We start from the raw sequence: 25,468 nt of genomic DNA, 5'->3' as shown, positions 1-25,468 counted from the left end.
CTTGACAAACACGTCCGACCCGTCTCATCAGGTAAAGAATATATCCCCCATCGATTTCTAGGAGGGCAGAATTTGCCCTGGATAGCTATCACTAAGGTACAAGGGGGAAGGGAGAGGACCAGCATCTGCAGTGGGGACACGAACTGGCCGGAGATGCGTTAGCTGCTGGGCAGGGAATGGCCCTCACAGCAGTGACGGGTACGGACAAGGGAAAATCCTCTGAACTATCTTAACTGTGATACCGAACGTCAAGCAAACAAGCAGAGAAACCCCACCAGCGAGGAATCCCACAGCCCCCGTGTCGTGTCAGGAGCAGATTGGCGCAGATCGCCTTTGTCCTGCGGGTTAGGCTGGGCAGCGGAGGGGCTTCAGCTCCCTCTAGTGAGGCTGCTGGATTTCTGCTGGATCAGAGCAACGCTGCCTTCACCCCACTGCTGGTGCTGAGGGAAACACGGCTTCCTCCAGCTTGGGAGGCTGGAAGGTCTGACTGAGGTTTCCAGGAGAGAAGAGGCTGCAACACCAGGCAGGCAAAGCCCGCAGAAAGATGAGAGGAAAGGGCAGTGAGTCCCTTTTCTTCTTGCCTGCATCAAAAAGCACGCTGTTGGGAAAAGATTTCTCTTACAGGGTAATATTCGAGAAAATAGAGGAATAGATACATGTCAAGTACGCAGAAAAATATCACGGCTTTTTTCAGGGCTAGATTGAAGAGCCATTAATAGCTCTTGCTCAGGAGCAGTATGAGGAATATTAAATACTACACAGTACACGATATCCGGGAACCTGACACAGAGATGATATGAGATCCATTAAAGTGCACAGCGTGCTATGGCAAAGGTCAATGTCACTTCAAATCATTATTTAACAAAGAAAAAGCTCTTCTTCCAGAAGATCTTAGTCCCACTTTGAGGGAAGATGGTCATAATTTTTAGCTGATGGGAAATAGTGGTGTGATGTTTTCTGTGAGTCAAATTGTTTTCTGTTTTCCAGCCAGTTCTAATAAGGCTCTTCAGTTCACACAACTGTCCCAGCCACCATTCTTGTCGCCGCAGAGGGTTGTATGACTCTGAGCGGTGCTTCAGGTGCCTTTTTATGCTCTCAGGCAGAGACACAGTGGAGTCAGAGATGGCATTCCCCCTACTAAGCTGAAGACAGTGGGTTTGTAATGCTTAAGTCATCTGTGAGGGAAACGAAGGTAATGGTAAGGAGCTGGACCTGTTTGGTGTAGTCACTGTGGATAGCATTAGCTATAGGCATACAACCGGCCTCTAATTGCTTAATTCTAAATATCTTGCACCAGAGTATAGCACAAAAGGCAAGTAATGATTCCAAATTCTTTTTTTTGTTTTCTATGTAAATGGTTAGATAAGTGAGAAATGTTTTTACAAGCTGTAATTCTGTGAACAGTATCCTTAATTGTCTGAAAAGGTAGTGAGAGCATGAGAACATCTGAAACTATTTCTGCTTAGAGCATTAAATGAGTGGGGAGCAAATCACTGATTCTGATGTAGAAGAGTTGTGGGTACAGCCAGTGGGGTTGCTGTGCTTTAGAGAAGGGGTTTTAAGGTAGAGATTCTACGATGCAAAAATAAATAATTTTATTCTAACATAAAAAGTTGTGGTGATGCAAACTTTCATTAGCCTGGAGAATACCCACTCTGAGTGTTCATTAGCTTTGCTTTTAGATGAGTCTGATTTTTCAGAGGGTAGCGTTACCTTGCCCTAAACTTTTGCTTCACGACCATTTTTATTTAAAAGTCAATTTTATTGCCTAATAAAGGTTTGACTTTTAATTAATTTTGTGTGGCATAATGGTTGTAATATTTCTGTAAAGGATCAACTGGAATTCACTGCGGGATCCGCAGGGCATTGGACGATATGTTCCAATAAATAGTTCTCCAGGTAATTGAGCAACGAAACTGGCCTTGCAGCTGTATTTCTGGTCCAGCTGAGGGGAGGAGGAGGAGTGTCAGCGAGGGCGTTCATAACCCATCAGTGGTTCTTAACTGACCTTTGTCCACTGGAAATCAGGCATTTTTGCATCTCTGCTTCCCAAAGTTATTCACGCCTCATAAAAGGGAAAGTTGGCTCAACTCGGTAGTTATTATTTTCTGTTGTTGTCTATTCCTGGGGTAATATTCCACTTTTTAAAAGTGCCATTATTCTAACAGCAACTTTAAATACTCCTTTGGAGTCAGAGTAAAGATCCATCTTTCCTCCTGGACTCATGTGGCCACCTAAAGCTGTCTGAAATGTAAATTTTTCTGCAGCCTCTCTTGAGTATTCGGAATCTCACAGACACTACAAATACCTAATCTCCAGGGATTGTTTTTGATTCATAAATGTTGCTGCAAGCCATGTTAAATAAATCATTTCTGTCACTCTGTACCTCTTCCTCTCCTCTGTTGGGTTTGTACTAAAGAGTTATTAGATAATGCAGAAATTAGAGGAATAACACCTAAATTCATTAAGCAATAAAATTAATTCACAGAGTGTAATTGTATGAGCAGGAGACTGGTAATTCCTGTTCCCCCTGGTTTCACAGAAACTCCACCCTGAGCTCTCTGGGGCACCCTGGAGATGTCAGGCACAGAAGCGAAGGGGCAGGACAGGGAGGAGCGCTCCTGCCTTGCGGATCGCTGCCTCACCTCTCCCGGGGCTGCGGGCAGGACCTTTTCCACCAGCTTTTGGTTCCCATGAACTCTCAGTTTTCTGCATTACATCCAGGCGATCTGGTGAAGTTTTATTGTCCTCTAAAGTCTCCTTTCCTTAAAGCGCGTCACTGCGGTACGGTGCAGGAACCTGGCCTCCTGCCGCGTCTCCCCAGCGCTGCTGGCTTGTCTGGCATTCCAGTCATACTTCTCTTTCTTGCTGCCTCTGATGAAGTCATCATCTCTACTTCTCCTCTTATTCCTGGCTCGTGCGGAGTGCCATGGCATGTGTGTTGCTGACAAGCACGGCTTCCTTCTGGTGAGTTGAGGGAGACGTTTTCTCGTGGCTAACTTCTCTGACGCTCCTTCAGAGTCGTACCTCCCTTTCTTGTTTGGAGTTGGAAGAGTTTCGTATCAGAAAATCAACTTGCTGGGAAGTGCCTGCTTGTTAGGTATTCCCTCCAGCTGGTTCTCTTTGCTTTTGTTCATACTGTCTCTTCCACTGGCTGATCCCTGGAATTATGTGTGAGTGTGGAGCAGGAGAGGGGCAGAGCCTGAAGAGAAATGAGCAAACAGAAAGAGTTAATGCACTTCGTTCCCACTAATGAGAGCGTAATCCTGATGATCTCTTGGACTAGCTGTGATTCACAAGAGCAGGTAATGCAAATGGAAAAACATCTCACTTGCTAAGTGAAAAGTAAACAGTATTAATATTTGTTTGTGTGTTTGTTACACATAATGACCTGCTCCGCAGCAGTGTCTGAGACGGCGCGGCTGAGGCGGCCGTGGTGTTGAGCGGGTTACAGAAGAGCGTGGGTGCCAGGAGCTCCTCACAGCCTGCTCCGCTGCTGAGGGCCTGGAAGCCTTGGGGGGATTGCTGTAACTATTCCGCAGCATGAAGAACGGGCATGGAAAAGTGTAGTAAGGATTAATTATTCTGTCAATTCAAATGCCTCGAATTAGTTAACAAATCAACTGTGTTTATTACTTCACAGAAACAGTTTTCATAAGCCCTAGGTCCTAAATTAATGTGAAGTGCTTCCAGTGCTATGTTAGCGTCCTGTTGGCAATGAACTCAGTGGGATACTTTCAACCCTGGCAGCTTAAAAAAAAATAATCCTGGGGCAATACGCACCAGGCAGCATTTTGGACCCAGCTATGTGTGATAACCTGGGAGAGGCTTCAGGGATTTGATAATTTCAAGGAAGTTTCTCTTTGAAGATCTTATCTTGCACTGGGGAAACCCCAAAACATTGCAGCCCTTTGTAAATAGTAGGGAAAGCAGGAAGCACTTCTGTTTGTTTCTTCTTGGTTCTGTGATTGCATAATGGATGAGCCCCAGCCCAGCGTGGGTCTGTGGCAGACACGGAGCAGTGCTGCTCACGGCGAGATTTTGTACGTGTTCGTGAAGAAGAATCGGGAGGGCCCACAGGAGCATGGTTCTACAACACGCGGGGTAAATCGAAGTGTCAGTAGAAATGACTAGTTAGCATTGGGCAAGCTTAGAAAAGTACAGCAAAAATGCCATCAGCAATGAGGAGAAAATTAGATAAGGAATTTTCTATCAGAATGGCCACAGTCCTCTTCAGAGGAACTTATGAACCTTTTCTGTCTAATTCTGAGATTTTTAAGAGCTTCTAAAAGCCAGGTAATACACTTCGGTGAGCTTGCCTGATTCAGTTGTCCAACAGTAATTAGACAACTTCTTATTGCTCATCTGTATATATCCCATGGAAATACATGGGATGGCGGAGAACCAGAAAGCCAGCCCGTTCTGTGGGCATCCGTTCCTGCACCCTGGCATCTCTGCTGTGGCTTTCCTCGCTATACCCATGGAATCTGTTTTCAGATCCAGTATGCCTGCACTATAATCCTCATTTAATAGACTGTTACTTCAGTGATTTTCAGGCCTCTGTGTCATAAAAGAAAGATTTGGAGGTTTTAAGTTCATAACAAGTTGAGGACTTTGGGACAGCAAATAGTGTCCTGAGATACTGTGTGTTTAAGTCCCCAGATCAAATCTGATCTAGAGCAAATAAATGGACAAATGAAGGTATAATCCTGGAATTTCTATGAGCTGAGGGATAGTATTCAGCTAACAGAGAAATTCACTGTCTAGTGAAGATGTTATCTGATAATACTAAGCGCTTCTGGAAATGTCATTCTGTGGTTCGCTGCCTGCAGGAATACTGTTCCTTGTTCTGGAATCCTTTCTCCTGGGATACAAAATGGATGGCAGACATTCATTAATGAAACTTTGCGGTGTTCCCGTGGGATTGTCAAGGTTTTTATCAATTGTGAATCTGATAAAAAGCATTAAAATGGCCAAGGGCCACACTGTGAGCCTGTAACAGAGGTCGGTGTAGGACCCTGGACCCTCTGTGCTATTGAGAGGTGTAACAGAACTGCCAGAAGCAGAGTGGAAGTCCAGGCGAGGAGGAAGATGTGTCAGAGGTTGTGAACAAAAGGCTGAAGTCAGATACTGAATCTGATCTCTTGTAGCTTGCTTGTATTATGCACCAGTGGGCAAATTTGTCAGAAATCACAGAAAATAAGGCTGGAAGGGATTTCAGGAGATCATTGGTGTCCGTCCCCAGGAGAGGGGAGGGAAGGAAGCTCCTGAACCTCGTCTGCCGCAGAAAGGCTTAAGATCAGCTGGAACATACATTTATCTCTCTAGACGATCAATTCCAACGTATAACTGTCCGTGCCAAGAGAAGCCTTTTGCCAATGGTTAACCTAAATATCTCCTGCTGTAAATTAATACGTTTCTTTTTCAGCCTCTAGTGGTTGTGGAGAGAGCTTTTATTGTCGCCTTACCGCGACCTTTCCCGTGGCGGCTGGCTGCGCGGTGTTGCGGTGGGCTTGCTGCAGCCGGCATCGGTAGTGCCGCTCACCTGGCCTAAGACTTCTCCCCTAACCCTGAAGAAGTAAAAAGAGCGGTTCAAACCTTTATGGATTCGTACAGCTTGCTATGTAAAACTGTTCTGCTGTGCATTTCTGGTAGTTAGAGTTACTAATTTACCTGTAAGCTATTTTTACGTCCCTTTAAAACAAACAACTTCCCCCACCCCCACCCCTCCTTCTAGTTATTTCTGGTTTCTTAGGAAGAGTTTTGTAATATTTCTCTCCAGTGATACCCACGGTGCGTAAACTAAGCTAAAATGGAGACTGGACCCCAAACACTTTACGAACCATAGGCTTAACAATACTAGGAAGCTTTAGGTCCTAACCCTTCTCTGTCTTTTGGTCTGGGTCAAACTGGTGTGTTTGCTGGCTCTGCTTTGGGTATGTTTTAATGATGAAGTAAGAATTGAAGAGTACAGCTTGTGACTTCAGTGCAGTCAGACCCAGATATTAATCAGCCCTGGGCCATAACACACTCTCCCTTTCTCTGAAGAGGTCTGACCTGTGTGGTTGAAAGAGGAAGCAGATCGACAGATTACCCAAAGTGAGACAATTGTGCACTTTGGTCTGCAAACCACTGTGGTGCAAGCCAGTAGTGCTGTAACACCTGTACGGAACAGCAGGTACTTTCCCTCTGTGCTGAAGGTGAGAGGTGTGTTGGGCTGGGGAGCACAGCTCTGTGCTGCAGGCATTGGGGAAAGACATTTCTTGCAGCTGCTTTTCACGTAATCCCATCGTTCCTCTTTTCCAGCCGTGTCTATGAGAAATGCTTTAAACAACATTTATTTTTCTGGTCATTATGAAAATGCAAAGCAGCTTCTTCACTTGTCTTGTCATCTTAAATTCACTTTCAAAATGCTGTAATCAATCTTTGTGAGAGTACAAAAAAAAAAAGGGCCACCGTTCAAAAGAATGGGGTGGGAGCCTTGGTGTGAAAGGAGATGACACCAAAGGACTTGATTGCCTCTCGGAGATTCAAAGTGCAGCACTCTGCAGAGAAAGTGGCCAAGACATTAGAAGGCTTGGCTGGAAGTTGTGAAAGCAATGAATTGGATGATTTTGGCTGTCTGGCTCTCATACAGGTTACGTGGCCACTGGTGAGGAATTATGGGTGGGATTTGCAGCCAAGGAAGATGTCGCTGAACAGGCATTTCACCCAGACCATAGGTGGAATCTCATAGTCCGTCCTTTTGGATTAGTTTAAGATATATCTCAGAAAATGTTGAGTGGAATTGCAGGTATTAGTTGTTTATTACAGATCTCAGGTGATGGCAGTTTTTGGCAAGGGAAGAACCTTGCTAAGGGGACAACCCTCCTTGCCAAGACCTGATGGCAGCAAATTGCAGATTGCAGAGGCTGAGAATTGGCAAACAAACCACCTCTAAGTTACACTAGTTATGAGAACATCATTGTCTGAGGCGTTCTGAAGTATAGGTTGTTCCATCTTTAGATTTCTTTGCATACTAATTTGTAGAAGCCTTCCTCTAGCTGAGTCTACCATCTAATTTCCTTTTGCAGCAGGTATTATTCTTCAGGCTACCTCTCATTCCCAACCAAGAATCCCAGCAATGATGTAACATTCATTGGCATGCCTGTTGCCTGTGAAATTGTGTATGGGAACGAGTCCCCCCAGAGTCTGTTTCAGCTCCATTTTTTAATTTATTTTTATGCTCATCATTTTTAAAACAAGAAGAACAACTGTGTGAAAAATCTGCTTTTCAGTGTTGTTCTGAAATTGTTGTTGATTTGCTGTTGTCTTTGCTTGGATTCCATATTGTTTAGTAAATAACTCAGTGTTACATATCCAGACATTGTCTTTCAAAAGTTATAGGGATTTCTAGACATCAGAAGGGTTTGTTGACAAGGTGGCATGAAGGACAGAAGGTATGTCTGGCAAAGAAGCCTCCAGAAAGGGAGAAATTCAATTAACAAAAGTCCAACCCAGTGGATGTGGATAAATAAGAGTAGAGAAGATTCTGGGGCCTGGCAGAATAAGAAGTATGAGCTTCATTCATCTTCTCCAAAACTTCCACTATTCTGTATTCAGGAGACCATGATTTGATGGCAGAGGACAATATTTTGATATGTATTATTGTGTAGGGGAAAAAAAAAAGCCAAAAGAAGACAGTTTTTGACAAAAGTCTATCCCCAGCGTGCACCTTACCAGTGTATTTATATACTACCTGATACTTGTTCAGTTTTTGTACCCATTTTGAGAATTCTTAAACAGTTTTGGGCTGATTTGGAATGTAAAAATTCTGCATGTCCCCAAAAATCTGGCTCTGAGTGAAAACCGTAGAGTTCCCGTTGTTGGATGTGGTTGGTGCCACAGCAGGCAGGGACAAGCAGAACAGAAGCATTCAGCTCGAAAGAATCCCGTGTGCTTACTTTCAAAGGAAGCAGCAAAGTAACTGGTGTCTGAAGATGAAGGCGCACTCCCAGGAGATCTCCTCAAGCCTTTGTTTTGTGCTCCTGACACTTTATATGGGCTTAAACCCTGCTCATAAACATGATTGAGCTGTTACTTCTAACCTTCTTGCCTTGCTGTGCAGATCTATACGAAGTCATTCTCTTAACCTGCAAAGCCCCGCCAGCTCTCTGCCCCACGTAGATCCTGCAGAAGGCTGCAGTCCCCCGAGCAGGAGCCTCCTCGCCTGGAGAGCCACAGCGCCATTCTCTGCTCCTCTGCCACACATCCGCTCCCGAGAACTCTGTAGTAGGGACGCCTGAGGGTTTTTTCTTGAAATTATCGCTAAATGCTACATGATCGTGACCACAAGCCCTGCCCATTTTCTAGACTTCCTGATCAACAGAGTGGAGATGACGCAGCTCTGCCTTTGGGGCGATGGAAATGCTTGGCTAGTAAGGACTCTCGAACTGTTTGAGAAGAGAAGTTTATTACCAGGTCTGAGCAGCGCTGAATGGCAGCTTGGAAATAGATCTGTTTTTATGAGCTCCGTGGTGCTTTCAAAGAGGGTTTGTGAACTGAGGAAACGCCACCTCACAGCGCTGTTGCTGACCTCACCTAATATCTTTCTAAATCTTCTCAGTGTTTGGCACATTTGTTAATTTAGCCTTTTCAGCCCCCTCTCTCCCTTCCTCACCAGCAGGGAAGGAGGTAAGTATTCCTATCCACGTTTTATACTGTAGCAAATATAGGATTTAATAATTTTTTCCTAGTTACAAAGCAAATTGCTAGAGGAATTAGAGAGGGAACTTAAGCATCCTGTGCCTGTAACCCCATTAGCAGTTTCCCGTAGGAGTATCAAGTCCACAAGTGCACGGATCTGTACTTTGCATATAATTCTCACCCAGCTCAATACATTTTCTGTTTACCCATCTGCAGACTGGAAATAATGATAATGCCAACCTGTCAGGCATTATCTGAAGCTTACAGTTGTATAAAAAATGCTAATTGTTGAAGGTGAAAGTCTTGCTGATTGAACATTGTTCTAGGCGGCTGTGGGAAATGCGAGCAGATACAGCGGGCTGCTTGTGTTGGCTCATTTGCAAGGGCATCTCAAAGGAAGAAGCCACATTGTGCATGGCCTGCTGATGTTCCTGGACTGTTCCTGTGCCTGTGTGTTTGTAATTGTCCTTTGTTTTCTGTTCCATCCACAGAGTCCCCCCCGGAGAGGTGTGGGCAGAGGCGCAGCATGCCCAGCGGGGTCACAGAGAAGAACCCCACCATGGAGCCTGCTGCCACAACGCCCTTCCGGGTCACGGTAAGCATCTCTCCCGTCTTAATGATTGTTATGGCATCTTAATGATTATTATGGGGTTTTGCCCCATAGGAGGAAGAGGAACTTGCTCATCTTAAGGGAAGAGCTGGTATATGTAAAACTAGTTGATTACTTATTTTTAAGAAAACGTGGTGGTGTTAGATACTGGTAGCGACAAGCAACTGTAAAATATTTCTTAGTAAAGCAACAAGATTTGAATTGGACTCTGGAGCAGGTTTGGGTAAGTTGTTTCCTTTGGGGGACTTTCCTGGTGAGGTTTCCTCTGTGCATCCTAGGGCAGCATGGTATATTCATAGAAGTATTTACTGGTGTGCAACTGTACCGTACGTCCTCATACTCCTACAGAGAGAAAATCTCCTGTAGAAGAACCTTTCCTTAACTAACAGAAAACCTGCCAAGCCAGTGACTCCCCAGAGGCTGATGTCCTCTCCTGGCAGGAGCCTAGAGGAGCCATTCACTGTTTTCCATTTCTTCAGTCCTTTTGCTTTGAGATGCTCTGCTGATATCACTGTTTTGTTGTGATAGCAGTGTGTAAAGAACGGGAAGTCATTTGGGAGTGGAACAGAGCCGCACCACTAACACGAGTAACTGATAGCAAAATCAAACAGGACAAACAGTCTTTTTGCTCCACGGGGAAGGGCACTACTGCGTCCATTTTACAGAAGGGAGCCATTTTAAAAAATAAGTACAAACATAAAGTATATGCAGCTGGAGGTGGATATACCCAGTATGAGCGATAGCCAAGGCAGTCAGAAGGTTATATTTTCAAAATATTTTATTCAGAGAAGAGGCAAATGGTCTTGGAGCTGGTTTTCTTATTGTATGTTTATAGGTTTTCTTTGCAGGCCACACCTACTTTACAGGCTCAGCTACTTCATAACAAACCTAGATAGGTAGAACCAGAATTGCAAAAGAAAGACAATGGTGCAATCTAAAAAAAATCTGAGCACACCCAGTTCACCTGAGAACATTTGCACCGATGAATGAATCATTAATAGCAGCTTGTCTACGTAGTTTAGTTTAGTTCTATAAATTGTAAGTTTGTGAATGCATAACATTCTCTGTGAGCTATAGAATGATAGAATAGAAACATGGACTCTTTAAGGTTGGAAAAGACCTCTAAGATCATCAAGTCCAACTGTCAACCCACCACCACCATGTCTACTAAACCATGTCCCGCAGTGCTATATTCTGTAGCCTGAACATATGCTGAATATATGAGAGCATGTGTTTTGGTACTGCCCTATTTGCTAAATGAAATGGGAAGAAGTGATGAAAACAGTGAGTGGATGGCAGGAGATGAGTTCCGTTTTGAAGGAGCGTGTACAGTATGTGGCAAATACTGAAGACAACAGAAATAACTATGGAAGTAGGAGATGTCTTTAAGCATTTGCTCTAGGGGCATGTTTGGGTTTCTTTTTCTGGAGCAGATGAAAGTTATTCTGCTAACAGCTCCCTGTTCTAACAGGTCAAAACACAGACGGATCCTCTCTTGGTCTGACTCCTCCTGTGGTCTCACCTTTTTGCTAAGCAAGGTGCATCTTGTTTTAATGCCAAGAGGGAAACTAATTTTTTTCTCTAACCTCCTTGTTCCACAAGCCATGTGCCCTCTATCTGAATTGATTATCAGTTACAAATGCTCTAAAACTCTGAGCGTGGCAGACAGAAACTCGGTAAAGCTAACTGAATAGGCATGCTTTTGCTTTGCACCTTTCATTTATCAGAATCTATCCATCTCAGTAAATGAGTATCTTTGAACCTTAAACAATGTAGTACTTGTTGATGAAAAACGCAAAGAATGGTGGAAAAATCTGGGTTGTTTGCAAAACAGAGGTTTGGGAGTGTTTTTTTTTAGTGTACTTGTAGTCGGTGAAAATAAAATGCTGTTTATTCCTTTTCCAATGGCATATATACCGCTTTATGTTTTTAGAGAAATTACACCTGTCTTTAAGCAGATTAGCTCTTGTTAGTGAAACAGCTTGTATGGGATGTGGTTCCTTGCTTTGCCTCTTACTTGGTATGGATTAAACAGGGGCAGTCATCACATGGATAATACAGAGCATTTTTCTTCTCTGACTTACAATCCACTTTCATCTCATTTCTGTTCCTGCTCAGCCCTCCGAATGTTATTGCCATTAATATGAATGGCTTCATTACATACATAGTTTTTATGGCTGCCCAGATTTCAGCAGATGTCTGACTTAAGAAAAATATTCTCCCTCACCTTCCTTCATTAACCAGAAGAACATTAGCAGTCAGTCCACTCCAGCCATTGGGAATAGTAATTAGTGCTTTAGTTTAGTGGTAATGGGATTATTACTTTTGAGCCTGCTGCTGTAGGTTTTGATGTTGTAAGCTTTTCATATTTTACAGCTGATTGTTCTTCCCTGACATCTCCATCCTTCTGCTGTTGAGTCTCCACGGGACTAGTAAGCTCAGGAGCCATTGGATCCAGCTGTTTTGACAGTGTTGCACTCCCAGTTGCTTGCTTTCATTTGAAATCTAAAGCAAACTAGGGTGGAAGTGCTCCCTTCCCATACAGCAATTTGCCAGGCAAGTTACAGTTAATTGGGCATTATGGGTTTTGTAACAACTTTGGAAAACAATAGCTCATGCTATTTTTTTGTGTTATAGAATATAACCTTGAAAATCAAGCCTTAAGATTTCGACATCTTCATATGTGAACTAGCTGTTCTTATTCCTTCTACAAAAATAAATTTTAATAGAGCTTCTTAAACATGAAAAATTCTTCCCTAGTCCTAGTTATGTCATGTTGTAAAATGATTATTTTCCACGTAAACCCACCTCACTTCAGTACTCTCATAGCTTTGTATGATCTGATGTAGTCTAATGAATCCCAGTCTCTAATCCAAGTGACCGCTCATCTGAGGTCCCTGGTTGGGAATCTGCTCTGGGCACCAAGTTCAGTATTCAGTTTTTAGTCTCTGTCTGATTGGAGAACCGTGAATGTACTTCACATTGCCAGCTACACAGTGCTTCGTGTGGGCTAGAAGAAACCTTTCTGGCTGCTGTATCGGAGCCTAGGAACAGTAGATTTCATGCATGTCAGCAGAAAACTGAACTATAAGCAGGGAAATTTTGGTCCTAATGAATTTATTATATCTGATACACTCATGGAAGAGACTGACTATCCTCACACACACGTTTGCAGGAGACATCTTTGCAGTTAAATGGTCTTGTCCTCCTATTTGTCATGATTCTGCCCCTTGAATGAAGAGACCTAATTCACAAGTGCTTCAAGAAAAGTCAGTATCTAAGGATAGAAGAAGGAAGACAGAAGGCTCGACTGAGCATGAGACATCAGTTAAAATGTTGCCTTCTCAGGTAGTGACCTAGAGTTGTCTCCACTGAGAACGAGTACTTGGCAGCAGCTGATAATGCTCAGGAGCTGTGGACACCAAAAGCAAAGGCTGGACTCTTCTCCGTGCCCAAGGGGAGATGAGCGAAGCCTTGCTGTTGACTGACATTTACCTTTTAGGAGAATACGGACAAGCATTTAGCCTCTCTGCATTGAATCCAAATCGCTTAAGGTGTGAGATGCATTAAACCAGAAATTTGTGTTGTATATTATCAAACACGGGGACCAGAAGATGGGAAACTGGTGGGTATTAAATCCTCCTGCTCTGCCCACCTTACAGGGAAATCATGAGCAATGGTGGGATTACTGAGACTTGCTGCGTGGTGACTTCTCTCCCATCTCTTTGGAGTACTGCCATCTATTGACTGCTTTCATTACAGCCTGATTTATTTAGTTCTCTGTGGAAATACTCCAGTCTAAGCAGAAGTCCAAAATGCCAAAGAACTTGTGCAGAAGAGTTGGACTAAGTGATTGGATCAAGAAACCAGAATGATCTCTTGCCGTTAGTCTCGACCTCCCCAAGTGTAAGGAGCCTTCTTCCACATAGAGTGAATTAGTATAACATGTGTAGTCTGAGCATTTCTGAACAGTTTGAAAATGGCTCTCTGCCTTTCTTACAGAGCTGTGTCTGAGGAAACATCTGTATACTCTCTCTTACCCCAAACGCTACATAGGGTTTAGGATTTTCTTCTCTCCAGACCTTTAGTCCTTGATTCTAGTATCAATCATTTGCTTTCCAGGATCTCAGAAACACTTCTGTGCTGCTTCTGGTTGAAGCCACACTGGCTACAAAAAACCCCCAACGAAACAAAACCAAAACACGTTGCAGCTGTAGGCTACACGATCAGGGTGTCCATCCATGGAATTGTGGACATTGGATTGGAAGGGAAACAATTCTCAGAGAAGATTCAAAGGCCAAACCCAGCGGTACAAAGACATTCTTCACCGGTTCATTGTCAGTCACGACGATGAGTATCATCTCCCCGTTTTCCCATGTTCCTTCGTCGTGCTTGTTGTCCGTTGTTCTGCACTTCGAATGTGAGGTCTTGGAGCAGGAGTTGTCCTTTGTGGTTTCATTTGTCATTGCTCTGCCTTTCAAGCCCTTTAATAATGAAGCATTTATAGTCACAAGAAATATGAGATCTCTTTAGGTTTTAGTTCTTCTTCTGCTTGTAATGTTAACTTGTTTTCCAGCAGTTTTTCTGCCCATTTGGGTTGGGTACACAGCTGAATTTACAGTGATACCTTATAAGCTACTCTTATGGCATTCCTCCATCTATCCTGTTTTTAATCCTTGATAAATGAAGTATTAAATACTAATGGCATAGCAGTAAATGGAAACTCCTGGAGAGATGAAAGCGAGTAACCCTTCTACCATTCCTCTTCACTGAACATAATCCTAAATAAAGGGATCCTAGTTCAAGCTGCTGTGGACAAGATATTGAAGGATTTTTTCCCAAGTTTTCGCCTGTGCGTAATATACACTATTTTCCATTTTGTTTTAATTTTTTTTTTTTCAAAAGCAGTCATGTAAATTATATTATAATAGTTTGACTTTGGAGAATTTATCTTCCTGTGTTATGTGAAGAGCTGAATGGTGCTTCCCTCGGCATGATCACCCCGTCTTTAATTGAAATGTAATTGTTTACTAAACCATTCCAACTAGAAGGGAAAATTACTATCATTTTGGTCTGTGGCTGCATACATTAGAGCACCCCTTTTACGGGGACTGAATTTAAGGAGAATAGGAACATTATCGCAGATGATATATAAACAGAAAGCTATTATCATTAAACTGTCAACTGCAACTGAATTTGGATAACCAGTGTTAGCGGCAGCAAGAAATATGTGAATTACTTTGAGAATGTATCTGTCAATTCAGTCACCGCTTGTGGAACAGGACATGCTTGGAAGCTTTGGGTTTCTGAGCATTTTAGGGACTGGAAGAAGAATGAGGTCATTTTGAGCATTTGCAGTTATTTCTAGTCTCACTGGTACTGTTTTGCAAAAATTAGGAGTGCTAACCTGACTGTCAGATCCTTTTTTGTCAGTACAACGACAGCATGCAGACTTTGTACTCTTAAAGCATCTTTTGTCGATGGATTTCCAGGCTCTCCACGAAGGTGGCTAGTTATTAGCACCCTCATTTTACAGCTGGGAAAACCGAAGCAGGGAGAAGTTAACTAACTTAAATGTGATCATGCAGCAAAGCCAGGAAATATGTCCTCGGCTGAATTTCTTAATTTCTAATTCCCAGTCCTGGTGTTAACCACTAGCTAAGCTACTCCTAAATACTTCTCTGAAATCCTCCTTCAGTTTCAAGAGAGTTAAATATTCTTCTCAAACTCGATGCTGTCATGTGAAAATGAGTAAGTGGTTTCCTGGACTCCCAAGTCGTCGTTCCCAGGTCAGACATGCCTGGCTTTCTTACTTTCCCTGCCAGCACCCCACGCTGGCAAATTTCCAATTGCTTGTTATTAAAATTAGAGCCCTCTGTCTTATTTTTCTAAGTCAGCTTAGAATGTAAATCTCTGGGTATTTTTGCTCTTCAATTTTTGCGGGTACTTCATGAGACATAGGATAAATTGAGTTAAGGCATGAAAGATTTTGTTTTAAAAAAGGGAATCTTTTCCCATGCTCAGTGTTACCTAGCACAGGAATTAAAAAATGAAACTGATTGTAACTGTAATGTGTTTAACTATTTGAGTCTGACCTTGGGTATTGAAAAATTTCTAAGTAAACTTGGAGTTTCCAGCTGGGGGAGTACTGGAAGACAGCGTGGTTAAAGATAACTGGGATTGTCAGATTTCAGCACAGAGCTGCAGCTCAAACCACTGTGGATTTATTATGTGCATCAAGCAGGAGACAGGAATGACAGGATAAAAGACATGGTGCTATGACCTGCTTCACTGAAAAGGACTCAGCAAGGCAGGGTAGGGATTTTTTTCTTTTCCTTTTTGAGCTGAATATGTTCCAGGGAGGTCTCTTTTTCAGAGCCTTCAGCTGTCTAAAGGACGGTTTTACAGAAAGGAAGAGGCATAAGGGCTCATCAACAGCTTAATTCACGTACTGAGGCCACTCTTCTTTAAAAGTATTAGTAATCCTGTTTTAGTTTTTGTGAGGTGGAGCATGGTTTTGGTCTGCTTTTGATTGCTATCAGACTGGCCCGGTTGGACAGCAGAGCCCTCTGTTCCACCGGGTCTGCACAGACAGCAGCAAGGCTGGCTCTGGTATGTGGCAGTAAGGAGAGGATGGAAGATGACCTGGTATTGTTAGCATCTCTTAGATGCTTTGTATAAGAAGAATTAATAGAGCTTGGTCAGCTCCTAAAGGGCAAGGATGCACACAGCGCGCAGTCAGACCCCTTGTTTAATCTGCAGTGGTGGCAGCTTCCTCCAAGAGGGAAATGGCCATGAATCACAAATTGCTGTGCAATATTCAGGACTAGGGGAGAAGCTCACATTTTTGCTTCTGAGTTAGGTCTGGGCAGTGGATTAGTGGGGGAGTTTCTGTTTCTGGGGGAAATAAAGTCACATACTGGGTAGTTCCCAGGTGAGAAAGGGGAAAACAAACATTTCAGCAAGTTGTCTGGCTCTGCAGTGGGTGTAAATTAGCATGATTCCATTGATTTCATCTAGCTATTCCAAATGTTTACACTTTCTCATCCTTCGAGGACAGCTGGTCCCACTCCTGTGGGGTACGCGAAGCCCAGTGGCTCTCAGAGAAGTGGTGTTCAGGGTCCAAAGGAGGCCGACGGCAGAACATCCTTAGAGCTGGACCAGGAGATCACGTCCTTGTGCCAGGACAGAGACTGGAGACAGGGAAGGAGTGAGAATCAGAGAGCAGTTCCAAGGTCTTCCCAGAAAGCCTGAGCAAGCTTTTGTAGGAGAAACCTGTGTTATTCTCATGATTTTTTGACTCTTGTCTTTAGATCCCTCCATTCCTCCACCCATCTACAAGCAGTGTTGTAGCCATAAGAGAAACACCAACAGTTCCTGTAAGTTTTCATGGAGAGACCCCATGGGAGGAATATTTAAAATTTAGGCTGTAAGTAGGGCTAATAGGAAATGCTAATTCACATTTCATTCTTTTGATCGGTGTATATTGAATGATAATCACAGTGATAGTACTTGGCACTTCTGTAGCACCTTTCATCTGAGGCTGTTAAAGTGTTCTGCCAATCTGAATGAATTCAAGCTTGCAGTCACCGTGGGGTTGCAATTTATCCTAATGCCTTAAAATAAATGGGGAAACTAAGGCATGGAAAGACTGTATGACTTTCCTCATCTTTCATAATCTGTATAAAAGACTTGGGACTGCATAGTAGTTCTGCTGATCATCTTATAAGGAACAAAAACAACTCAAGGCATTATTTAAAATGGTGAAAATTATTGAAACTGTCCAGATGACTGGCCTTTACTCTCTAAAACATGTTTGTTTGACTTTTTTTGTGGCAATTTCACAATTTAATATATGCTCAGGTGCTCTGTTGTATTTTTATCCATTGCAATTGTTCAAATTTCCCCCACAAAGGCAGACAGACACCTCGAACTCTCACTGGATTCTTCAGCAACATACTGGGAGTCCTGTCAGTTCTTTAGAGTCTTCCATTTCCAGAGGATGATTTGAACAGAGATGGCTACCTCTTGTCATTTCAGAACTACTACAAGAAAAAATTTGGTAGTATTTCAGACTCTTCCCTGGAAGTCCAAATGCAAACGCCCTGTACTAATTAACAGGCTGCAGGGAGACAAATGAATCTGACTAGTTTCATTTCTGTGAAATGAATGAAAGGCAAAAAGTAAACAAACAAAAGCTCTTATTTGTTTAAACCTCTAGGCACTGAAAAAGTCTGAGATTGCTGGTAGCACAGAGAAAAGGCAACCATTAAAATATACGACTTGACAGCATCCCTTTAATTTGTTTCTGGGTCACAGATAAAGAATTGTACTGCAGATGTAAAAGGTAGGATAATAAACACATTCCGTTCTCCCACTTTCAATAGCAGATATATTGTGCTTTCAGAAAACAAGTCAAATAGTGTAAGGTATTATTTGAATCTCTTAGAGAGCTCCAGTAGAACATGAGTGTCCGTTTAATCAGGACCTTCATCTCTGAATTTTTTCCATTTGGGAATTTGTATTGCCTTAGCTCATGGGTATTAGATATTAACTTAGATATTAAAGTGGTTGCAGTGGAATTAATAGAAATGCGTGTCATTGCCACAGTTAACACTGAATGGTTATCAGCAAATTTCTTGCAAGTTTTAACTTAATTTCCGAGACATTTTTTCTCACTTAGACAAAACACTTCTCTTTAATAGCCATAACTATGCCGTATTATGCGCCATAATTTATGGAACTTTCATTGTGGTAGATGGTTCACATGTCACCTGCGTACTTCGGTGAGAACTTAGGGTGCTGTGACAGGAACTCATGTACGAGGTGCTCCATCCCAGCTGGAAGTGATCTTGTCTGTGTTGTTCACCCCTGTGGAAGCGTCTGACTTGGAACTTTAACCGGCATGGAAGAGCTTACGGCACTTTCTGTTGAGTAGGGCTGCGAAGTTAGATCGTTTGGAAGTTGTTTTGGAGGTTTCTTCTTCCCATGCAAATCCCAACCTGGTGCTGCCTAATGTGAGAATGTTTCTCCAGGTGGTGACACTGTTGTTCCAAACCAAGTGCAGCTACTTGAAACGGCAGATCTGGTTCGGATGGTCTCATGATGATTGCAGGGTCTCATGATACTTGCAGCTGAATGACCTTTTATTGCTGTGGGTCTGTATGCAAACATACATGTTAAAATGACATTGATTTCTATATACTTTTTTTCAAACTTTAGTTGCCATGGAAACAAGATTCACTTTCTTCTCCATACCGTTGCTTTCCCTCAGCGCTGCGCTCTGATAAGGAATAGATTGTGTTTGTCCTCCCCACCTTCTTTTTTTTCTAGTGAACAGTGATAGTCATGCTCAGGCATCAAGGATAATTTGAGAGCGACGGCACGAGCTATAATGCCTTTCCTGAGGTATTCAGGTATTCCTGGGCCTGGCGCTCTGCCAGCAACTTTCCTGTCTTTATCTTCCTCCATAATTACAGTGGATCATATCTTACCTGCAACATTCTTCAAAGCACCAAGGAAATTAGCTCCAGAACTAATCATGTCTTTATTTCCTAAATCGCTCTGTGTAGTTACATACACTGCTCTGCAGAATGGGATTCACAGCGATCGGCATAACCGTGTCCCCTCTCTTCGTTCCTGCCACTTGCAAGATCGTATCCACGTATTTCCCATGATGTGACAGTCTGGCCTGATGACAGTAAGCAATCAAGTTCCCATGCCGCCTTCGCAACTGGTGGGAGATTCGCCTGGGTGTGTGTTCCGGGCGATGACGTGCAGAGCTGCATAAACTCGTGTCACGTTCGGAGAGCAGCTGGGCGTCCTGAGGGGCTGCGCCACGACTCTGCCTCCTTGCCGTGACCGCGAGCGTTTCTGCTGGAGCCGCGCAGTGACCTCTGCAGCCCACTGTTCCGAGGCATGCAGGTAGTGTCAGGGAAGGTGCAGCCCAGGTCTGGGTTCACCTCTTTTATGCAGGTGTTGCAGGAGTGGGTGGAATCTAGGATTAGTTTTTCTTTCTATACTAATTTTACTTAGCAGTTTATTATCTAGTTCAATACTGAGAGCATGTCTTTAGACATACTTGGGCAATAGGGATGGGGTGTGGAACAAGATGGGAACTCGGCATGTCCCAGTGATGCTCCCCCATATCCCTACGTCCGTTAGCTTCTGAGCCCTGCAGTCACCTTTCAGAAGAACAAGGTCAAAAAGGCATCCATATACCTTGCTGGGTGTTCTGCACCTCCCTGTCAAATCCAGATTTTTTTACAGATTTACAAATAGTAATTGAAGTTTTGCTAATATTAGGAGATAGAGGAGGATTCCTTCATAGGAAAGAGGGCACCCAGAAAGCTGCACAACTGGTGTGGCAGCTGGCGCTGAGTGAGGGACAGCGTGCAGACCATGCCTGCCTCCTGGCTTCAGACCTACCCTGAGTGAAGCCTTCCTTGATAATTAGCAAGTGAGTCAAAAGCAGTTAAGGAATAAATGAATGAGACTTAAATCTGCCTGATAGAATTGAAATTTCCTGCTGGGTGACAAAATTCTGCTTTAAAGATAGTAAATCTACTGCTAATAATTAAGCAAGAAATAATCACTGCTAAGACCCAAAAATAGGATCTGCCACTTAGAACGTCTGTCTTCTTATTTTGAGGGATAAACCAGCAATGAACTTAATTTTTGCCTCCAATTCTTGAAGGATATTCTTTCGTTTATATCTTTGGCAAACTTTCAATTTGAGTGTCCTAGGAAACATAATTGTCAGCTCTGTAGTTTATTGCTTCCTCACATCACATTCTTCGCCACCTTAACCCAAAGATCAGACAGAAGGTACAAGCTTGGGAGGAAAAGGAAAGGAGTAAAGGTGGAGAAAAATTGCAGGGAGTAGTCTTGCATTGGCTTTCATTTCAATTCAAATTGATGATTGAATATTTGTGATTTCATCTGAGAAGGAAAAACTGTTGGGCACTTTTCATTTTTATTTTGCATAGAGGGGGCAGGCAGAGACCTCACTTCCAGTCTCTAGATGGAAGCGTGCGTATTTCTAGCCTCTGGTTTCTATTTTAATTAGGAGGGGACTTTGAGATCTTGAGAACTATTTTACACATTTATAGAACTACCTCAAGTTCTTGATTTTGTTGTGGTATAATTTCAAGGAGAAAGATTCCTTCTGCCCCCTCCTAAGGATTATTGTCTGTTACAGTCCTAAGCTTTCTTAATCAAAAAATTGTCTGATCTGTGTGTCATGAAAGACAGAAAAGCTGCTGAAAGCAAGGCTGCTGTACTCCTGTAAGTGTCATACGTGTGTTATATTTATCCCTTCATTGTAATTTTTCTCCCTTTTTTCAAAGCTGTAAGCAGAAGGTGAATCAAATTGAAATAATCATTTTCATAAATTTTGAGGTTAGGACAAATGAGCTTCATCTTAAGTATTTTCACAATGTCTGGAAATTAAGTTGTCTAGAAAGGTAGATAGGGAAAAATGCAAGACTGATGTATTATCTGAATTATAGTAGGTATTCACCATACCTTTACAAAAGTCAACATTTTTGTTTGATTGCAGCTGTAATTATTGCTGAATACAAATGTTCCAATTTAAGCTTCAGAAATGTGGTGAAAGTCTTTGAAGCCAAGAGCATCTGCCTGAAACATGAGTTTCATATTTGAATGAGTAACTTTTACTGCAAAATTACACAATGAATCCCGACATTCAAAGGATGATAATAATTTTTATTCTAAACATATCACCTACCAACTGCTTTTTAAAATTTATTGGCCTACCAGCTGGTTTTGTAGAAAATGTGTTATTAAAAGCACACAAGATTTGTCACTGAAAATGCAGCGACTTGATGTTGGTACCTTTCTGTAGACTTAGAGTTGGTCATCAATATTGTGGAAAATGGGGTTATTTCTTCCAGTATTGGCTCTGCTTTGAAGATTTCAGATGGAAGTGAGTAGGAAGATGCCTGATGACTAAATACAACACGACATCCGCATGCTGCTCCAAGGCCATAAATCAAAGTAGAGACAGCACGTGTAAAACACAGTCATGAAACAGTTTACTCTGTATCATATAGCAAAAGTGGACTTTAAAAGAGAACAGTAATGTAAACAGATTTATGGAGATGGTTTTCTCATCTCCCCTGTGTGTTTATTGCTCATCTTGGAGAGCTCTGATACCTGTTTTAACGTGAGGCGATGGATTTGACTGGTTAGCCTGCTGGCACAGGAGCGAGGCGTTCTAGAGAAGTAATCCTGGCTTTGCAGCTTATCATCTGCTGTATAGTCAGTGTAGCAAATCACTTAGACACCTCTGCCTTCCAACTCATTTCCTCTGTGACCTGCCAAAAGCATCTCTTTTGACAGTATTTCCTACCTGCCGTCCCACCTCTACCTGTGCTCCCTCATTTCTCCCCTTCTCAGACAGTAAGCTTGTTGAAGCATGCATCTTCCTATGGACTGTCTTTTAAAAGGCACGTTCTCATTTCTTATATTGTAAAAGAATTAAGTTAATCTGCTTTATATGAAAATACACCTTTTTTCCCAAAATCGAAGGGCAGATTGGTTTATCCCGACTATTCATACGCAGGTTATGTACCTGGTATAAACGTACTGAGCCCGGTGGTCATTTCCCCACTGGAGCTGAAGTTCTGCCCCGCAGTAGCAGTTCCAAAGTGCAGCTTTTGAAAGTTCCTGGGCTTCTTAGACCGTGGCAAAAGCACCGAAGGTCTGTGGATCGGGACGTCTATGGCCGTACGCCTTGCACTGAATTACTTATCAGGGCAAGCAGGACTCTATAGAGTTAAATGCCAGTACCTTGGGTGCAGGCTTGAAGTCTTAAGAACCTGCAGGTGTTTTCCCTTGGATGCCTTCTATAAAAAGTCTGAGTGATAGAAACCATCAATCTTTGCAGAGTTTGGTTGTTTTTCATGCCTGAATGGGATCACCAAGCATCCAAATATACATTGCTACCATGTCCTATAAACTCTTTATCTTCGTTTAAATCACAACTACATTTGAAAAGCAGGATGCATGTAATGATTCACAGCTGATATCGAGTGTTTAAGTCATTATTATGCTACAAAAAGTATTGTGAAAGTTTAAATTTATAGGAGTGTGAATAATTTTCTGTCAGCTGGGGATCATCCCTTTTAATCTAAAGGGCACTCATTCTCTCCATATCTGAGGTTTCAGAAATATTTGCCTGATTGGAATCTGTTGCTCTCTGTTGTAAAATAAATCTCCTGCATGTACCGTGCATGGGTGACTGTAAATGTGAAACTTAGTACATTTATTGAAAGTCAAATACTTAAAACTACATCATAAACAATTGAAGTCTCTGAACTCATAGGATATGTTTTCAAAGTGTGGAATAATGGTGTAGCTGTGTATCTATCATCTCCTGGATTTGGAGGTTTTGTTTGAAGTCGCTTAAACTCTCATGAGTCTAACCCGATGAGGATGGTTCTTTAAAACAATGCATAGACAATCGTTGTGGGATTTCTTAGGGGTCTAGAAATTGGTTTTCTACCTATGGCTTCTATCTTGCATTGGGTATTTGCTGAAAAACTGGGTGTTTCCCCCAGCAATACGATGGATGCCAGGTCTGTAGTAATAATGCTTTTTTCCAGAATAATTGCAGGCATATCTGCCATTCCACAAGTAAGAATGGGCAGTTTTGGAATGCAAACAAGGTTTTTGCACAGCTCATACGGGCTCACATGTAAGGTTTTACAGATGCATACCGCCTGCAGGCTTCCTTTCAGAGGTCCATGATCTGAACTGCATGAACAAGAGTGTGCATCACAAAGAAGCCATTAAAATACCGTCTTGGAAATCATTTTAATGGAGCATGGTATATATGTGATAGTCAGCTGTCCTGGCTGGCTTTCGAGGGCCAAGATACAGTTGGTTTAACATGCAGGCAATTACCTGCAGTGAAATTATAATAAACATATAAGCTTTGAGGTTTTAGGGGAAAAAAAAATAAATCACTCTCTAAGTCTAAACTGGGGGAGTAAGTATGTTTTGGTAGTGATACTTGGAGGAGGGACAGTTCGAGGAGGGACAGTTCATCTCTACCAAAAGGATTCTGGGCTTCCCCACATTACATGATAAAGGGAAATGGAGTCCTAACAACCCCTGGCATATTGTAAATGTTTTTGGTATTCCCTTCTCCTTCCTGGCTGTATGAAACTCAATCTCCAGAGCTCCAGATAAGACCAGCTTGCTTTAACCATTGAGGTTAAATGCCTTACTTTTTTCATAAATAATAGTAAGAATGACTCATAGATTTTGGGATGTTCCCTCAGATTTTCCTTGGTGATCCTTACTGTGGCTGGATTAGTTTGTTTCTTAAAACCTTACTTGAGAGATGTCTTTTTATGTTACTTAATTTTACTCTTTGCAGTAACAAGTCCCAGAATATGGATAAAGTGATGCATTTTGTTTACTTTCTAAATGACTGCCATAATTACATTAGAAAGCAGGCTTCATGTACAGCGTGAATTCTTTTTTTCATTCAGACACTGCTGGGATCTTTAGGGACTATCAGAAGGCACTTTGCTTAGTCCTGAGGTTGTCAGGACATAGTTTTTCCTCTGCTGCAATTACAACCTGCCACGGAGGTTGCCAGCACTTGGTTTCGACTTCTGTTCAGCAGTGACAGCTTTGTTCGAGGGGACTAAAGATGCTCGAGAACCTAATTTGAGCACAGTTCTCTAAGGAGAGAGCGAGCAGAGGAAAGCAAAGCTCAGAGTCTCTTTTCCTGCATTCCAAGGAGAAACAGAGTCCTGGGATGGCTGCGGCAAACCTGGTTCCACAAGCTGGATGGAAAACAGCTCCTGCAAGGTGTTACCTGGGCTACCTTCTGTTCACCTCTGTCACGCTGGCACTGCCCAGGAGGTGCTCTGCTTCTGTCAGGAATGTTCTCACTAAAGAACAGACAATTCTGTGAACGGTTTGTCCTCTGGGATGGTTGACTCCATTGTGCCAGTTAAATAAGAAAACTGTTTCACCCCATTGAAATCCTTTCCCAGGTGGCATCCTTGCTTGGCTTCACGTAGGCAGTTTCTTCCTAGTCGCTCCTCTCTTTGGGTAAATAATGTTTTTGTTCTTCAAGGTTACTTGCATTCTACCTGTATCTCTGTCTCTGCATCATTCATCCCTGATTGCTCAATTACCCTTCTCCTACCTTCCTAAGGAATATTTATCTGTCTTGTTCGGATCTGAAATGTTGACAGTATGATAATTATGGAACCGTGAACAAATAATCCAGGCTTGTGTGGTTTTGTTTTAATAGGAGAACAAAAGAATCCAAATTGAAGAATCAGGCGATCCCTGAATAACAATGGCTGTTGAATTGCAGTTGTTTTCTAGATCCTTCCTGGAAGTCGCATTCCTTCATTCAGACTCTATTAACGTCCTGCCTGTTCCATGTGCGTGTTAGATGCAAGTCATCAGCGCTAGTCGGAGAGTACAGACAGAGACTTCCCGGGTTTTCTGTTATTTTACCTTAAGACCTTGGCTTGCCTAAAGTTCCTTGGTAGTTCTCTTGGTCGGGGACTAAGGGTGTGTGCTGGCTGAAGGCGACTGTTTCAGAGGCTGGGAGAGAAGTCTTTCCCTGGTAGAAAAGAGCAGAAAAGGAACAGAGTGAAATTCTGCAATTTAGCTGAATATCAGGAAAAATGTCCTGAGAGAAGAGGCATAACGCGGCACTGAGCGCTGCCAGGCTGGGTAATTCTTTCTCCAGGGCAGTGGGAGAAGACCCTGTGACCAAGACATTTTCAGCAAGATAGGTAAAATCTTTACAAAAATAGAGCATAAGCAGCAATCCTTTATTGCCCAGAGGTGGAAAAGGGATGAGATGTTATGTGTTGAAGCTGTTGCTTCTTCTATCTGTGATTTGCTGATACTTGCATGTATTATATTTGCCATATTCATAATTAACCCTCAGTGCCTCTCATTTGACGTAATTCCAGTTTCCATGACCTAGACAGACCCACACTGTCCCTTTGGTGACCTGTGGGACTTCCGTGCATCTTCATCTGATTTTTCAAATGGACTGAACTAAGTGTTTCCAATGACACTGCAAATTTGATTAATCTTTTGCCATAGAAGGGCAGTGTTGCTAAGCAGCACTTACCAACATGAGCTGTTTCTCACATTCCAGGACTG

The 25,468-nt window shown here is 42.6% G+C and overlaps 1 protein-coding gene across 12 annotated transcripts in view; it reads left to right on the top strand.

Annotated features, from left to right (window-relative positions):
• DAB2IP (DAB2 interacting protein) overlaps positions 1–25,468 on the top strand; it is a 245,549-nt gene that overhangs the window by 92,636 nt on the left and 127,445 nt on the right. For 9 of the 12 annotated variants that reach the window (XR_008579993.1, XM_054848432.1, XM_054848425.1 and 6 more), the window contains one exon: positions 9,177–9,280. Coding sequence is in view for 11 of the 12 variants with exons in the window: in XM_054848434.1 (XP_054704409.1) it covers positions 9,177–9,280 (104 nt within the window). In the remaining variant the exon portion in view is untranslated. Of the gene's footprint in view, positions 1–2,610; positions 2,968–3,007; positions 3,306–8,655; positions 8,674–9,176; positions 9,281–25,468 lie in introns of those variants that run through there. The other 3 variants (XM_054848428.1, XM_054848431.1, XM_054848433.1) reach the window with 3 other exon arrangements.

The sequence above is a fragment of the Grus americana genome, chromosome 20, assembly GCF_028858705.1.
Source record: "Grus americana isolate bGruAme1 chromosome 20, bGruAme1.mat, whole genome shotgun sequence".
NCBI classification, from domain to species: domain Eukaryota; kingdom Metazoa; phylum Chordata; class Aves; order Gruiformes; family Gruidae; genus Grus; species Grus americana.
The sequence above is the reverse complement of the archived record's forward strand: the minus strand, read 5'-3'. Positions and strand labels throughout refer to the sequence as shown.